The 17,600-nt window shown below is 34.7% G+C and overlaps 2 protein-coding genes across 9 annotated transcripts; one reads left to right on the top strand and one right to left on the bottom strand.

Moving 5' to 3' along the window:
• Window positions 1-2,722: 2,722 nt before the first annotated feature.
• Window positions 2,723-8,776, bottom strand: LOC147395435 (uncharacterized). 7 transcript variants are annotated; one of them, XR_015180702.1, is made up of 3 exons: window positions 8,650-8,776; window positions 3,613-5,943; window positions 2,723-3,192 (listed from the first exon to the last, which is right to left on the bottom strand). XR_015180702.1 is itself a non-coding variant. In XM_086451085.1 (3 exons), exon 3 carries the CDS (start codon window positions 5,922-5,924, stop codon window positions 4,122-4,124), a length of 1,803 nt encoding a protein of 600 aa, XP_086307211.1. In that variant the 5' UTR covers window positions 5,925-5,943; window positions 6,160-6,260; window positions 8,650-8,771; the 3' UTR covers window positions 3,430-4,121. The 7 variants fall into 7 exon arrangements, 5 of the variants coding, with proteins under 5 accessions (XP_086307211.1, XP_086307214.1, XP_086307210.1 ...); XR_015180703.1 differs by having other exon boundaries at window positions 2,723-3,163; XM_086451085.1 differs by lacking the exon at window positions 2,723-3,192 and adding an exon at window positions 6,160-6,260 and having other exon boundaries at window positions 3,430-5,943; window positions 8,650-8,771.
• Window positions 8,777-11,377: 2,601 nt separating this feature from the next.
• LOC147395434 (GABA transporter 1-like) lies at window positions 11,378-15,415 on the top strand. 2 transcript variants are annotated; one of them, XM_086450894.1, is made up of 6 exons: window positions 11,378-11,591; window positions 12,281-12,510; window positions 12,932-13,307; window positions 13,408-13,538; window positions 14,407-14,640; window positions 15,003-15,415. In XM_086450894.1, exons 3-6 carry the CDS (start codon window positions 13,079-13,081, stop codon window positions 15,381-15,383), a joined length of 975 nt encoding a protein of 324 aa, XP_086307020.1. In that variant the 5' UTR covers window positions 11,378-11,591; window positions 12,281-12,510; window positions 12,932-13,078; the 3' UTR covers window positions 15,384-15,415. The 2 variants fall into 2 exon arrangements, with proteins under 2 accessions (XP_086307020.1, XP_086307021.1); XM_086450895.1 differs by lacking the exons at window positions 11,378-11,591; window positions 12,281-12,510 and having other exon boundaries at window positions 12,940-13,029; window positions 13,121-13,307.
• The last annotated feature ends 2,185 nt before the right edge of the window (window positions 15,416-17,600 follow it).

Here is a 17,600-nt window from a genome sequence, read left to right as displayed (position 1 = left end):
GAAATTATGGTTTAATAAACCATTGGCATTTCTGTAATTTCAAGAAATTGAAGGGTTGTTTAAATTTTACCAAAAAACAAAATAACCTTAGATCTTTCTTTTCTCTTGCACTTCTAATTTAATGGCGAAGTTTACTCTCTACCATCTCCCATTATTTTGTTTGTTTTTTTTTGACTTACCTCCCCCAATAAATCCAGTCTAATGAATCCAGCCCCATTAGACTGCATCCCTTGATTAAAACGTGTCAAGTTGTCACGTGCTTAGGTATCATATTCTAGTTCGATCGATGACTCTCTTATATTTATTATTACGTCTTCTCCTTCAGATCTATCTTTTAGGGTAAATAATATGTCAATATGGTATTAGAGTGCTAAATTCATATAGATTATGAATTCGAATCTTCTCAGAAAAAAATTTCACTCTTACAAGTGATAGAGGTGTTGAGTGTTGTGTTATCAGTCTTCGCTTTCAGGTGTTATGTACTCACGTGTTGTATCCCAATTTGATACGTGACCTTCTTCTATTTATAATTGTGCTTTCCCCATCTCATCGATCTTATGGGGTATTAAATGGTTTGTCAAAAAAATAAAAAATAGACTCACTCTCTCTCTCTCTCTCTCTCTCTCTCTCTTGTAATTGTCAAACGAGGCAAACCTAAATTTATTTTGAATCAAGTGAGAAATATCTTTTATGCCCAACTAATGGAGGTGAATCACAAAAGCTCATAATTTAATCTATAGAAAGTAGTGTTATAGAGTGGAGACTGTTCCTTTTGCTCTTAAGTATTAGACAGTGAGAGGACGAGTAGTGTACAGTGGTCCATAAAGAAAACAATAAAATTTTGATAGGGAATAGACATCACACTTTGCATTTCTTTTTAGAATAATAATGAATGCACCCGGTTGGGGGTACGCGGCTGACATGGCAAGGGAATAGAACCGCACGTCTTTTACCCCCGATGAAAACAATCTATGTTCTGTAATCCCTATTTTTGATCAAAATAACTAGAACAGCCTTGAAGTGCCCTAATTTAATATATCAATTTATGTCCAAACTAGCATTTTCTAGAAAATCTCAAATTTGGATCTAAATACCTAGAACAACCTTGAAGAGCCCTAATCTTTTCTTTAATGAGAAGAGTCGTGATAATTTGACACCCCTCTCTAGCATACGTCCCCATCACAGAATCGTGCCTTGGGATACACAAGAAAATATGTATAATTTTACGTATCTCGAGGAAATGATCTACGGGTCTGTGATGGGGGTATATGTCAGAGAGGGGGGGGGGGGGGGAATTAGAAAATCATTATTCTTAATGAGAAATATTCATCTATAACCCATAATTTTTTATTAATGATGGGGTGTGTCTAGACCCGTAAGCTCGACTAGCAAGGGTGAGGCAACTGGCCTCTTAGAACACCATTTCTCATCACAATCCCTCGGGTATATATAATACCCCACAAATCACACATATTAGGTAAGCCAGGATAAAATCCTTGTGGGTGGCCAATAAAGTGGGTTGAATTCAAGACCTCTCCCTTTTTGGAGGGAGGTTTTGACCACTACGCCCAACATTCATGGTTTCCAAACCTCATAATTAGCCTAGAAATCAATTCGCAGGTTCATTAAATTACCTTGGGTCCTTGCAACCACCTCAAGATGGTTAAAATTGAAGCACATGTGCCAGCACACCCAAGCTGGCTAGTCGACCAAAGGACAACCAATCTTGGGGTCCAAGAAAGCAATTTTCTGACTTCAATCATGTTTATGTCTGAATTTAAATGACCCCAAGTTGAAACAAATTTTGGTTCCTATTGAACTTTTCGACGTATTCTTTCGGTCAATTGGCCCACAAATATTTGATTTGTCTCAAGACCAAATAAAATCCCAAATCCAATGGCTAGAAATCATCATCTATGTCAAAAGTGTTTTTAATAGTTTGTGTCCTTTTAAATATGATTTATACTTCACACAATTAAAGCATTAAAATCAAGAGAATTGATTTGGTAACTCATGAACCACCATATTCCATGCCTCTCCCTTGATCTAATTTCTGACCAAAAGGACAACATAAATAAAGATGAAATTATTTTTGTTTCCCATCGTGGGTCCATCGTATGATACCAATGTTGGTGCTCCAAAAAGTGCCATGTGAGACATTGTATTTGTCCCACCGATATGAGGTTAAAACAAGTTCTACATAGGATTAGCTATTTAGCTATCAATTTATATCTTCTATTTACAATTTTCTGAATTTATTTAAGATTTTTTCGTGCATACGATTACAATGAATTAGGTTCTCTTTATGGGGTTATCCCGAAATCATGAAATCCAATGATCATAATTTATATGTATCTCGATGATATATCTTATAAAAAACTGACCGTTGGATTGTGTTTTAATGGTCAGGATCATGTGTTCTTCCATGAATGCTATGTAAACCCACTCAAGGTTCCGTTTATTTTGTTGTACCAAAACCATTGTGGCCAAAACAAGGAAGATAATACTTAAGGCCCAATATGAATCCAGGGAGTCTCTCCTATTAAGCCCATTTGAAGGTCCATATCTATTAGAAGATTGTTCCAATCTTCAAGATCATGCCTGGACTCAACACCAGTTTCTTTTTGAGAGCTGTTATTGGTACCCCAACTTTTAATTATTACACACATTCATCACACCCCAATTAAAGATTAAAATACACCATTTTCAAAAATTACAAAGGTTTGGCTCAAATTATTATCTCATCAATACAAAACATTATAACACTCGCTCAATCAATTTCAGTAGCTGTTTACAACTATGATTAGGCTCATTTAAAATCTTAAACCCCAAAAAAGAAATCTAGAGTAAAAAAAACATGAGAAAGCTTCTCTTGGCACTCCAACTTTTACTTATTCTCAACCATTTACTAATTTTCATTACTTTTAACTGGGGTGTAATAAGTAAAAGTTGGTGTGCCAATAGCAGCTTTTTTGTAAATATTTATTTTCCCTTTCTTTTTTAACACCTATAAGAAAGCGTTCTACCTCCAATTGCACTTGCACTCTTCTGGTTGTTTGGAACATCGTTTAGCATGCACATAAGTAGCTGAGGACTCCAAGAGATGTCTTTAGCCAACGAAGAAGTGATTGAGAGATATCAAACTTCTCTAAACCAAGTTAGTCTGGAAATGGAGACTCAAATTAGATGCAACTGTGTCAATGATTTAATGAGATATAAACTCACTTAGTTTTACTGCTAGTAGAGGTAGTTGACTAGTTGTTTAGTTCAACAATGCACAATAACCATTTTAATAAGACGATGTCACAAGTTGAAGTTCAAAGCTGCTACCCAACAAGTTTCTTGTGAAAAATAAAAATATAATTTTATCTCTCAACATACACAAGTCAACATGAGATGTGAGACAATTAATAATATTACTCACAAAAATCGTAGTAAAATGTGTAGCCATATAAAAGTAACAAATCATTCATTTGATACAGAAAGTAAACGTAATAAAATCATGGGAACTGACATGATTAAGCATAACTAAACGTAAAAGACAAATTGATAAAATATAGACTAAGGAAGTATATGAATAAGAGTATAATAAATGTAAGTGATTTATTCAACTCCTACTGAGATTCGGTGCCTGTTTGACAGATACTGCTGGCGAGGAGATCAAGGATAATAAGATGATTCATGTGCAGTCTCAAGGCTACAAAATCCCTCATACTTCCCAGCAATGGTGTGAATTCCATTCCCGATTAATAACAGAAACCATGGGTTCTTGTAAGGTCACCTGTGGTTCAACACCAATAAGATGGATAAAAAGGTTGCTAAGGTCTCCAGGTTTCCCCCAAACATCGATCCCTTCCAATCTACTCCAGAGTGTTTTACTCGATCTGCCATAAAACCACAAGTAGATTGATTATTACCAATAAAAGAGCAACATTTGTTTGTTGTGTTTGACCCATCAGCACATGGATTCGATCACATGTAGGACAACTGGCTAGCTCATCACTTTTAAAACTTATAGCTTCTTCAGCACATCAGTCCAAAGCCTAGACAAACAGACCAACACCATCCCCTTTCCTTGATCAATAAAAAAATATCCAACATCGTGGTTCTAGAAAGGTAGCTTAAGTTGCTAATTTTTTGCCATGAAGTCTAAGGTTGTTCCGAACGAACACAAGATCTTCCGCTCTCTCTGCTCCCAGTAAATTAACTGCTTCTTGACATGTGGAACCATTATCATGCCAACTTCCTTGAAATGTTGTAACACTTGAAATCTGACTAAGAATCTTTATTGCTAATGTCTGTAATTGTGGTGTTTCAGAACCGAAATTCTCCCACCATGCAACTGGGTCCATTTTATCCCTACAATCCATAGCATCTTCTTCCCCTAAGGACCCATCTAACCTCCAGTAAGAGCTAAGCTGCTCCCTAAGAACCCGTCTTGCCATTCCATCACTCTCATATCTATCTAGAGTTGCTTTCCAACCTCGCATTACGGTTTTATCCTTGGCTTGACCTTTCCCAAAATACCTTGGGTTCAATATATAACCGGCAGCATGGAGAGGTGAAAAGAGCATTTCCCACCTGTTCTCTAACACAACTTCTAACTGCTTCAATGCCATGTCATCAATTCTTTTACTTCTCACGACTTCAAGTGCTTGAACACGCCAATTGTAAACATCACCCATTACAGATCTGTCTACATTCAGTGAGCCAAGTAATCTTACAAAAGGCTCACACAATTGCAACATCAAATGAGCCCTGCCCCAGAAATCATTGCCTAAAACAGCGGCTTCAATACTCAGAACATCTTCGGGGTACGTGAGTTTCCACTGTCTCCACTCCTCACTACCAACCACTTCTTGCAAAGCTTGCTTAAGCTTGATAATCCTCCAGACCATGTTATAGGTTGGCGCAAACTTAGCAGAAATGGGGTCAATGCTCTCTTCTCTCAAATTTTGACTGAGAAGACGCAATGAAGAATGTCGCCGAGCCAATATGCATTGTTCAATTCCCTTAGCATACGACACAAAAGGCTTCATCCAATCCAGTTCAGTTATGTCCTCCATCAACAATTGGATGCAATGTGCAGTGCATGTAGACCAGAATATATGAGGGAACTTGGAGTTAATGAGGGATCCAGACAATTTGGATGAACGATCCGGATGCAAGATTACCTGAAGCACATTTGCAGGCCCTACATCCATGATTGCCTTGGTAAGAACCTCAGTGAAGACATCATCTTCCCCATCACCTTTTTCAATATCTATAGTTTGCAAGAATATGAGCCCCCTTGGACTTGAGACGAAGATATTGATATTAAAACAGCCTAATGTGCCATCTAATTGACTGAGACAGAATATTGTGCAACCTGTGAGAGGCCACGATTCCCTAACTGGACTCACAGCTTTATCCATTCTTGCTTTCTCTTTAGTCAAGAAAGAACCCAACAACTTGTCTACCGATGGGGGCTCGTACCCAGGACCAAATGATGCAATCGCTTTAGCCATGTCGTGGAAGTAAGAAGATTTAATAATATTGAAATTCAACCCATCTGCATAGAAGAATCTGGCTACCACATCATCTACATCTTCTTTTCCAAAAGCTTTCCCCACAGAGGTAATAGCCAGTTGGGAAGATCTAATGCGCTTGCTGGATTTCCCACTTGTAGGAATCTTTTTCTTTTTCCGAGCAAGGCGTTCTTCCTCCTGTATATGAAATGCTTCTCTTAAAGACCTATCTATTGCCGGGCAGCTTTTGACCCCAACTCCTGTGAACCCAAGAAGGTGGGCCCTTACACGGGAATAGGACCCATTATATCGTAGGTTGCAGTGGTTGCATTTCCACCTCTTTGTACCTGTTCTTGTCTCAAACCCGCCAAACACACTAACATGCTTCCATCCCCACTTATCGGATTCCGATGGCATGGTCTAGGCTAGAAAAATGCTATTCATCAAAGACAAATGACATAAAATAAGTGCCAGTTAGAAGAAGAGAGGACCATGAGGACAAGATATACTTTGAAAATAAAAATCTTACTGAGCATATTATATTAATTTACGATCACATTTATAATCTAATAAGAATAATCTGGAACTCATTAATAATTGCGACAATGTAGTATTTGCTGAAAGAAAAACATGAATGGGGGTCAGGATTCACCATTTGATGAGACACACCTAGGATGATCTTCTGGTCAATCTACTCAATCAGATTATCATGCCCATCATCTATTGGATCGTCTGAACTTTATTCCAGACTGTCTGTAACTTCCCAAAATAATGCATTAACTTGGATAATTAAAATTATATAATTAAGTTGATTTTTAACATTGAAGATCTCGAACTTGTGAGGTCCCAATCCCTATTAATCATTTTCCATGCTTATGCTATGGGGGGAAGAATAAATTAAGTCTTCTGAATAATACCTCAGCTTTCCTAATGAAGCGAAGGCCCATTAAAGTAAAACCAACACAAAACAATTATTAAAAACAGAACTTTGATATGCACGAGTGAGAAAGAAGTGATACACCAGTATCCAGTTTCCAGTTTCATAAGAAAAACTTAGTAAACTGAACATCTTCAGACCTTCCAATCACATGGATTATAGACCTTCTAATCTATATAAGGATATATCAAAACAATATTAAAATAATGATGTCAAGCTCAAGCATGTGGTTTCTGTGTGATCATTAGTAAAGGCATTTCAACAAATTCAAGGTTGGAAGCAATGAAACCTTGTAACTTGTCTGCATTTTTAAGGTCATCTTTGAGGAAGCAAGGTTTATATGTGCGGTACTTTTGACCATCATTGTGCAAACTTCAGGTTTTGCTAAATAACAGAAGAATTTGTGGAAAAACCTATATTGACAGCTCTAATTGTCAGAGGAGGTGTGGAGTGTTGAATGCAGATTGTAGCCAAGGAAATGCCTAAATAAAAACAAGGACACAGGCACAGGTACAAGGAACAGAGATTCAACTCCTCATTTCTTAAAATCCAAGATAGGTATATGTATAGGAGTATCCTGATTAATATCTTAGTACCATGATTTATATTTTAGATCTCCTAGGCTAAGTATCATTTTCTCTACTTATCAATATTTTTTTTGTATTACAGCAATGAAACTCCTAACATTACAAAGATTATTGTACTAAGGCTTGATATGATACACTATACACATATTTTTGTTGAACAAGCAAATTACACTAAGTTGAGAAAAAAACTAATGGCACTAAAGAAAGTGAGAGAATTATAAGGCAGAAGTATCCATGAATAATCTGGTATTAATATTGACATTGTATTGTGTGGATACAGATAAGCTAGACATATTGAAGTATCTAGATATCATAGATGGCCACCTAACAACCTAGGAGTAGGAGCATAACTAAGGATGGGAAAAGAATTTCATGGTTGTTGGCAACTTAGATTTGTGCTCCTTATGGTTTTAATGATATTGCAATCTAAAGGGTCCTTGAGGGATTAATGGGGTATACTTCAACTATTCCTTGATTTGATAGTGTAACCAACCAATTTGGGAATCTCCAGAAGCAGTGGGATTGCTCTTCCACATGCTATCTATCCCTCTATTAGAGGTGTCTCACATTTATATAAACCATTTCTAAACACTGTTTTGTGATTTATTTCTGTTTTTATGTTTATTTTCTATTTGCATCTCCTGGTGTTTCGGTCACATCTTTGGTGGGTCCACTCTTGTTGGGTCGAAGCACATGAATTCGTCTTTATACGATTGGCTAATTTCAATATAGGACCAAAGAAGAATGGGTCGAATTAAAAAACTTTTACCATATGTGACATGGATAATACCCAAATGGGATTTCAGGGGTGATTTATATAATAACAGCAACACATAACAAGACCTTATTTACTTAATGTGATTTGCTTCCAAATCTCTCTATTTTGAGTCCCGACAAGCCAAAACCCCCTACCAAGGCAACTAAAAGAAATGCATTCTATATGGGTTCCGCTCCATTAAGATCATTGTTCCGTATGCATGGTTCACTTCTTATTACTCTTTTCATTCACTTTTTCTATTATTTCTTGTACCAACTAATTCATTTGGGCGAGATATCTTACGATGTCATGATACTCTCATTCCTTTAATACTTTTGGCTTTCGGGAGTCTCTTTGTGGGATACTTGGCCAAAGTATGATAATTTGCACTCTAAAATCGATAACCCATAATTGTTCATAAGCCTTGGAATATCATATATGGCTTCTAAAACCCTCACTTTGTGTTACAGAACTTCTCAAAAGTTTAAAATTTAGTGTTAAAAAAAAAAATTCAATCTTTATCAAGATTCTCAGTAAAACTTCACAACACTGCTAATCTAAACAAAATAAATTAATAAATAAGCATTATTACAAAATACTGATACGTGATGAAACTAGGGTAAATCAATCTTTATTAGTCTCTTCTTTCTGTTTAATTATTAAAACCTTATTAATGGCTTAATAAGCAGATCTCAGTCAAAACCAACGTATCTGATGGACAGAATAGCAGAGAGAGTTACATATTTTCTTAGATATTCGAATTCAATCAATGAATCCTGCAATATTTCTAGACCTAAAGGAATTTTAAAAGAATAAAAAATGGAGAATAATTAGAGAGATTTGATTGATTTATAAGTTTACCTGAGAGGTCTTGTTCTGTGTAGGGTTTTGTCTGGGTCTGTATCAAAGGAATTTAGATGAAGAGGAGAAGAAGCGAATCGATCCTTTTTTTTAAAGAATTTTTATCCAAATTAATGGTGACTATATCAGTCTTGGATCTTTAATTATGGTTTTAAAATCGGTTATTTCGTCTCGTCTTGTCTCACTCGGATACCAAGATGACTCGTTCGACTCATCTCACTTTGGGCGAGTCAAATCATTTAAATATTTATTTTGAGAAACACTTCCCTTACTAAGTAAGATTTCAAATTTTATTTACAAAAGGTCGTTGAGCTGAAATGGGTCAGCAAATTGGCAAATCCAACACCACAGCCCTCTAGATTACATCGGAAAAATCAAGATAAAAGAAATCATAAAATATTTTTTGGGGGGCTTGATTCAAGGTTTTGAAAATGGACGGCTATTAAACTCTTACCGAACTCTCAAATTTAAAATTAAAATTTAACGATAAAAAATAATTATTTAAACATTTTATTTAAAGTTCATAGAATTTTATTCTTTACAATCTTGTGGCATGAGATCGAGTTTTCAATGCAACGAAGTGAACTCAATGACCCTTCGTAAGATTTGAATTCTTACTAAATTAGTAAGCCTAACTTACTCTATTTATTTAGGGTCGGGTTTGGTGACTAATGAGAAAACATATGATGGTGACTGTGTAAACAAGAAATCCCATGGTTAAGATTTATGTGTATCTCGAAATCAAATATCTCAAGATTAAATCTCAATCATTGGATTTTATATTTAAAACAGTTGGGATCATGTGTATTTTCCATGAGTCATCAGATCTTGACCCAATTATTTATAAACAGGTCAAGATCTGATAGTTCATGAAACACCCCCATTTAATGTCACACGACATTTTTGGCGACCCCACTGATTGCATGGATATGTGCTTGTGGTCCAATCCTTGGTGAATCTACACACAAAAGATCAATTTGATTGGTGATGTGCAACCATTAATAATAGCATGTCGTAAATTTTTTTTCTTCTAATCGTTGGATTTAAACCTTTTTTCAAAAACTTAGATCCAGTGGATACAAGTTATCAAAGACTATGATTTTTTGATACGTAAGTTCATCAAGGGATGGACCACACATCCATTACGATAATTGGGTCCCCCAAAAAGTCACGTGACATTAAATGGGGTGCCACCTAACCTTGATTAAGAACAAGACACCATTCTCGACCCCTACTCATACTTTAAATTGAATAAAAGTATTTAATAATGTTATTATGAGGTGTTGAGTTACTAACATAAATAGTGATATAAAGATAATGAAACCCTTTCCTTACTAACATAGTAATATTTTGAGTCTTACCATGGGTTGTTTTCCTTAAATTATTACCACATCAGAAATCCAACACCATAATCTTTTAAGTTTCATAAAAAACATTTTATTAGAAGAAAAAAAAAATCAAGATTTTGAAATTTTTTTAGATAACTCCTAAACTTAAAAATGAAATTCAATGGTAAAAGTTTTTTTTTTTTTTTTTTTTTGATGTATGTAAAATTTGTAGAATTTCATCTTCTACAACCTTGAAGCATCTAATTGTTTTTTTTTTTTTTTATTTATGCCAAGAGGTGAGCCCAAAGACCTCTTAGAAAGGGTGAAATTCATATTAAGTTAGTGAGATATTGTTAAAGTTGAACATAGACCGAGGCAACTTAAAAAAAAATAAAAAACTTCAATATGAGTATTTTGACAATGATTTTTTTTGAATTTTCCTTGGTACCATGTACTGAGGTACCTAACCACGACAAAAGCCAACCATTGACTCTTAGTCTAGATGATAATTATCAATTCATGTTTCAGTAAATAATTGAGATATTCCCGGCATTTCTAATTTAAGTTGATGACATACCAATATGGTTTTGAAATTTGTTTTGACATCTTCGACAAGATAATCCGATTTATTTGAGTTGTTTTGGATGAGATTTAAAAAATTACCTTAGAATTAAAACAAATCATGTCTTCAAGATGATTTGTCAACTCGTCTCGTTATTGGACGATATTGAGACAACTTGGATGAGTCGTCTCGGTCTTGGACCATATTTAAAACCATGCATACCAATGCTACTCTTGACTGTGGTCTTTGAATATAGACTGATAAAAATGACGTTTTCAAATCTCTTGCTAGAACCTCTTGATTATGAACCATCCAAAAACCCATCATCTTCAACCTTATGTTTTTGTTGAGATGATCACTGATGATTAATTGATTCTCTTTACTATTTTGTCTTCTGACTTCATGAAAAGAAAATAAATGAAAATTTTATCAAAAAATTATTTTGAGAAAAAAAATCAACTGTTGGAGAAGATGAAAAATCATTTTTTTTAGGGAGGGAGAGTGACAAAATCAAAGTTTTTATGAAGAGGTTGAAGGCAATAAGTTTCTTTTTTAAACTTTATTTTATTTAGCTCAAAGGAGAGGTTTTGGCATGATGTTGATGAAAAGATATTTCGGTCATTTTCCATTAGAATTTTTAAGAAGGCCATGGTCAAAGAGGAAAGTCATCAATTTCAACTTTAGAAATACAGGGGGTATGTAGAATATTAACCAAAGCCCAGAGGTGTGTATCTAAATTATCCAAACTTATAAAATAGAGTGTTGAAGGTGATTTGGTTGACTAGTCGAACCTGCCGGCTTTTGTTGGTTGCGTTGTTTGTCCACGCACACACTCTTTCTCTCTCCATCTCTAAGTCCGAAGTGGTTTGTGGTTTGGTTATCGAAGGAAATGGGGAGTGATCTCTCAAACTCTGTTACTGTTAGTAGAGAAGTGAAGGCAGAAGAAGAAGAAGAAGATGAGGAGAAACACAGCTTCGATCGTTCTTCTTCAGCCCAACTTCACCATAACAAGCCTCTAGACGCTGGTGCTCTCTTCGTTCTCAAATCCAGAGGTAACGATTCTATACGATATTTCATTTGTGTGTATGTGTGTGTGTGTGTGTGTGTGTGTGTGTGTGTGTGTGTGTGTGTGTGTGAGAGAGAGAGAGAGAGAGAGAGAGAGAGAGAGGAGTTCCTCTTCTTTTGTGGAGAACATTGGGCTTTCACAAGGCGTTGAGCACTTCAAAAGGATTTTTGATGGATTGCTCTCCAAACATATTCAAAAAGAGACCGACCAGTTGCATATCACATGGTACCAGTTGCACTCCATCACTTTTAAAAAAAAACCTCTTGTACATGGTTAGGATTGCACTCTAAAAGTAGAAAAGTTGCACTGTTTTTCTTCATCTTGAAAAATCATAGAGCAACCACAACATCGAAGTTTCATAAACTATAAATTCAATTTTCAAAGCTTCATGATCTACTAGTAGAATAAAACACTGCATGAACTCCTGCTAATGATGGATTATTTATCTTCAATATTGGTGCAAAACTTTTTTATTTTTTATTTTTATAGAATTTATCAAGTAGGGATGGGATCAATTTTTTATTTTTATTTTTAAAGGCAAAAATAAGCAATTTTTTTAATATTGGAGTGCAATTGGTTCTAGGTGATGTGCAACTAGTAGGTCTCCATATCCAGCCTAATAAATCATGGTTAACGGAAAATTGAAATGGATTGGTTGCGTGGCTTAATTTGCAGGGTCATGGCTACATTGTGGGTATCATCTAACGACAACAATCGTAGCTCCAGCTCTTCTGAGTCTACCATTAGTGTTCGCATTGTTGGGTTGGGTGGTGGAGTGTTTTGCCTAATCGTCGGAGCCTTAGTGACGTTTTGCTCCTACAACCTTCTCTCTTTTGTCTTGGAACACCATGCAGAACTTGGGCAGCGCCAACTTCGTTTTAGGGACATGGCCCATGACATTCTTGGTACATAACTACTAAATCCATATCTCATAATCCTGAGGGTCTTGTTAGTAAAATAATTTTAAATCAACTTTTCATATGGTTAGTAATGTTGAAATACAATAAGAAATAACTTTGATGAACTTCATTGGAGAACAACTTATCCTATTATAGATTCACTTAAAATCATATACATTTGATTCTCATAGGGGAAGTACAGAATAAGGGTAAAGATTACATCCAATCATCTTATTTGTGCCCGTTCACGTTTTGGTAATTAAAATGAACAGTGAGCCGAAATCATAAATTAGTCAAAAGTTGATCACGTTTTCATAAATATCTCTTTCTATTTTTTATATAAATCCTATCAGGATTCCTATAATTGATCATCAAAAAATAAATCATATTTTCTAATCTTTCACAATTTATGCTCTTCTTTCTTTAGGACCAAGATGGGGTTGATATTATATGGGTCCACTACAATTCTCCATATGCTATGGTGCAGTTATTGCTTGTATTCTAGTTGCAGGACAGAGCCTTAAGGTTAGTAAGTAATATTAAAATTATAGATAATTTTTCAAAACATGGAGTCATGTGTAATTGGCTAACTGGTAAAGAATTATATATTTTTCAGTTCATTTACTTGCTTTTAAGCTCATCTGGAACCATGAAGCTTTATGAATTTGTAGCAGTTATTGGAGTCATGATGTTGGTTTTGGCACAAATTCCATCTTTTCACTCCTTGAGGCACATCAATCTTGTTTCGTTACTTCTTTGTCTTGCTTACAGTGCATGTTCTACAGCAGCCTCCATCTATATAGGTAATTATAATTACGGATCAATTAGAAGAAACTTAATTAATTAGATTTTCTTTTGTTTACTAAATTAAACAAATTTATCTTCATGGGTGATGTGGTTCAGGAAATTCTAATAAGGGGCCACCCAAGGATTATTCTGTGGATACGAAAAGAGCAAATCGTATTTTCGGTGTTTATAATGCTATTTCCATCATCGCTACCACATATGGGAATGGAATCATTCCGGAAATTCAGGTATATGCCATCATCATTCACAACATGAAAAAAACCCATATTCGACGAATCAAGAAGTCTTATTGGTGTTAATTTTTTTTTTGATGGACCGAAGCTGTCAAATTAATAGAGGATGGGAGAAATTTGACGGTTCTAAACCATCAAATCTGGGGAACATAAAAAATTTCAACGGCCTTGAGCCATCGAAATTCGATGTTTAAAATTCGTGGGCAACCTGTCAAATTTTCCAATTTTCACATTGCGATTGGCACACTATCTTTAAATGTTGAGCACGGTTGTATAACTTGTCAATTTTTATATAGTTCTTTGAACATAAAATGAGCATAACAGATATGAGAACACTGAGAAAGATAAGTAGGAAAAATGAAATCAGAAATCTAAGTAAAGCCGCGATGGGTGATTATACGGAGAATAAATCTTTATTAATTTCAATAAACTTAAATGTAAAATTTGTATTTGATCAAATCTCATAAACTTCTCATAGATCACAAGAAAATATGTAAATAAAATTGTTTTGAAGGAAAAAATTGCTACTCTATAACGGCTGAAACATGAGGTTCTGATTGACACTTAAAATAAATAATTAAGAGGCATAAGGATTAAAGAGGGTGTCTCTATGATCATCCATGCCCTATACACTATATTTAATTTAAATGCGTACAGTATGACAATAAAATGAGATATTCTGTTAACAAACCAACTTTTACTTATAATGCTCATTTAATTTCTGCAATGATTGGTGTGTTATAAGTAAAAGTTGGCGTGGCAGTATAATTATTGTTATTTTATATAGTTTTTAATAGTTATTTGATATTATTTAGTTGATGATGCATGGCATTGTCACCACAATCCTCCTTTTCTTCTCCAGGCAACCATAGCACCTCCAGTGAAGGGTAAAATGTTTAAAGGACTATCCTTGTGTTATGCTGTGGTAATTGTAACATTCTTTAGTGTCGCCATCTCGGGTTATTGGGCGTTTGGCAACAAAGCTGGCGCAACCATTCTCAGTAACTTCATGGTTGATGGGAAGCCTTTGGTGCCTAAATGGTTTCCTTTGATGACCAATTTCTTCACTCTCTTTCAAGGATCAGCCGTGGGCTTGGTACGTATTATAGAGCTAGCTAGAATTCTAGAGCAGCATATTATTTTCATAATCAAAGAGATAGTATATTTCCACACCAACTTCTTATAACACACCTAATGCTGAACTAACTTAAAGAGAGGAAAGGTGGGTGGGGAGTAGGAAGAGAGTGAATTAGAGAGGAAGAGAGGTAAAAGATTTAATTGGTGTGTCTATATCGTTCTCTGATGTATTAAATATATGTGAGTTCGTTGGTTGATGTTTTACAATAAAATGTTGGTGTGGTAATATAAAATATCTTGCTAAACACTTCTAACTAATTAAACTTCCCAACTTGTCAATGGTTCTCAACATCTAATGCACTTCGCATCATGGAACTGCAGGTAAACTTGCAGGTAACAAATGAGGTGCTCGAGCGTAATCTAGCAGATCCTAAGAGCGAACAGTTCTCTCTCCACAATGTGGTGCCAAGATTGGTTTCACGATCATTGTCAGTAGAAATAGCGACCGTTATTGCTGCAATGTTTCCATTCTTTGGAGACATAAACGCAGTGATTGGAGCTTTTGGATGCATTCCTTTAGACTTTGTTTTGCCGATGATTTTTTATAACGTAACATTTAGGCCTTCTAGACAAAGTTTAATTTTCTGGGGAAATACCATCATGGCTGTGATCTTTTCCGTTTTAGGGGCTTTGGGAGCAATTGCTTCAGTACGACAAATAATTCTGGATGCCAAGGCCTATCGATTGTTTGCTAATATATGAACTCTTTGTTAGAAATAGTTATCGAAATTATAGGTAACCATTATTTCATCATTTATGCTTTTGTATTGAAGTATGCATAGCTATTTGAGACCTAAATATATGAGAACTAATCATTAATGTTACAAGAATGATAAAGATTTAAAGTCGTAATTTTGAGACAATGTCTCAGTTCAGAAAAAAATTGAGATTGTCTTAATCGAAGCATTTCAAAATATTCTAAGACAATTTAAAATGTTTGCAAAACATTCAATCTTTTGTTTTAATCTCGACATGAATTGAAATGCCTTAGAAATAATATTCTGAAGAGTAGGGATCTAGAATGGTGTCTTGTTTCTAACTATGGTTAGGTGACTAATTTCAATATAGGACCAAAGAATAATAGGTCGAACTAAAAAACTTTTATTATAAGTGACATGGATGATACCCAAATGGTATTTCAGGGGTTATTTATATAATAACAGCAACTCATAACAATGTATTTTGCTTCCAAAAATCTCTATTTGAGTCCCGACAAACCAAAACCTCCTACCAAGGCAGCTAAAAGAAATGCATTCTATATGGGTTCTGCTCCATTAAGATCATTGTTTTGTATGCACGGTTCACTTCTTAGTACTCTTTCCATTCACTTTTTCTTTTATATTTCTTGTACCAACTAATTCATTCGGGCGAGATATCTTATAATGTCATGATACTCTCATTCCTTTAATACTTTTGGCTTTCGGGGAGTCTCTTTGTGGGATACTTGGCCAAAGTATGATAATTTGCACTCTAAAATCGATAACCCATACTTGTTCATAAGCCTTGGAATATCATATATGGCTTCTAAAACCCTCACTTCGTGTTATAGAACTTCTCAAAATTTTAAATTTTAGTGTTAAAAAAAAAAAAAAAAGAGTCAATCTTTATCAGGATTCTCAGTAGAACTTCACAATATTGCTAATCTAAACAAAATAAATTAATAAATAAGCATTATTTCAAAATACCGATACGTGATGAAACTAGGGTAAATCAATCTTTATTAGTATCTTCTTTCTGTTTAATTATTAAAACCTTATTAATGGCTTAATATGCAGATCTCATTCAAGACCAACGTATCTGATGGACATAATAGCAGAGAGAGTTACATATTTTCTTAGATATTTGTAGACCTAAAGGAAATTTGAAAGAACAAAAAATGGAGAATAATTTAGAGAGATTTGATTGATTTATAAGTTTACCTGAGAGGTCTTGTTTTGTGTAGGATTTTATCTGGTCTGGGTCTGTATTGAAGGAATTTAGAATCGATCCTTTTTTTAAAAGAATTTTTATCCAAATTAATGGTGAGTAGATCATAATTATGGTTTTAAAATCGATTATTTCATCTCGTCTTGTCCCACTCGGATACCGAGATGACTCGTTCGAGTCATCTCACCTTGGACGAGTCAAATCATTTAAATATTTATTTGAGAAACACTTCCCTTATTAAAGTAAGATTTCAAATTTTATTTACAAAAGGTCGTTGAGCCAAAATGGATCAGCAAATTGGCAATCCAACACCACAGCCCTCTAGATTTCATAGGAAAAACTCAAATGAAAAAAAAAATCAAAATTTTTTCTTTTGGGGGTTTGATTCAAGGTTTTGAAAATGAGCGGTTATTGAACTCTTATCGAACTCTCAAATTTTAAATTAAAATTTAATGGTGAAAAATAATTATTTAAGCATTGTATTTAAAGTTCATAGAATTTTGTCCCCTACATCCTGTGGCATGAGATCATGCTTTCAATGTCACAAGATGAGCTCACTCAATGACCCTTAGTAAGATTTGATTTCTTACTAAGTTAGTAAAACTAACTTACTCTATGTATTTAGGGTTGGGTTTGGTGACTCATGAGAAAACATATGATCCTGACTGTGTAAACAAGAAATCCCATGGTTAAGATTTATATGTATTTCAAAAACAAATATCTCAAGATTAAATCTCAATCATTGGATTTTATATTTAAATAATTGGGATCGTGTGTATTTTTCATGAGTCATCCTATCTTGACCCAATTATTTATAAATGGGTGAGGATCTGATAGTTCATGGAGCACCCCCATTTTATGCCATGTGGCATTTTTGATAACCCTGCATGGATATGTTCCTGTGGTCCAATCCTTGGTGAATTTACACATAAAAGATCAATTTGATGGTGATATACATTCATTGATAATAGTATGTCGTGAGAATTTTTCTAA

Source organism: Akebia trifoliata, chromosome 8 (genome assembly GCF_017979445.1).
Source record: "Akebia trifoliata isolate Shusen 1 chromosome 8, ASM1797944v1, whole genome shotgun sequence".
NCBI classification, from domain to species: Eukaryota; Viridiplantae; Streptophyta; class Magnoliopsida; order Ranunculales; family Lardizabalaceae; genus Akebia; species Akebia trifoliata.
Note: the sequence above shows the minus strand (reverse complement) of the source record. Positions and strands in the feature narration are given on the sequence as shown.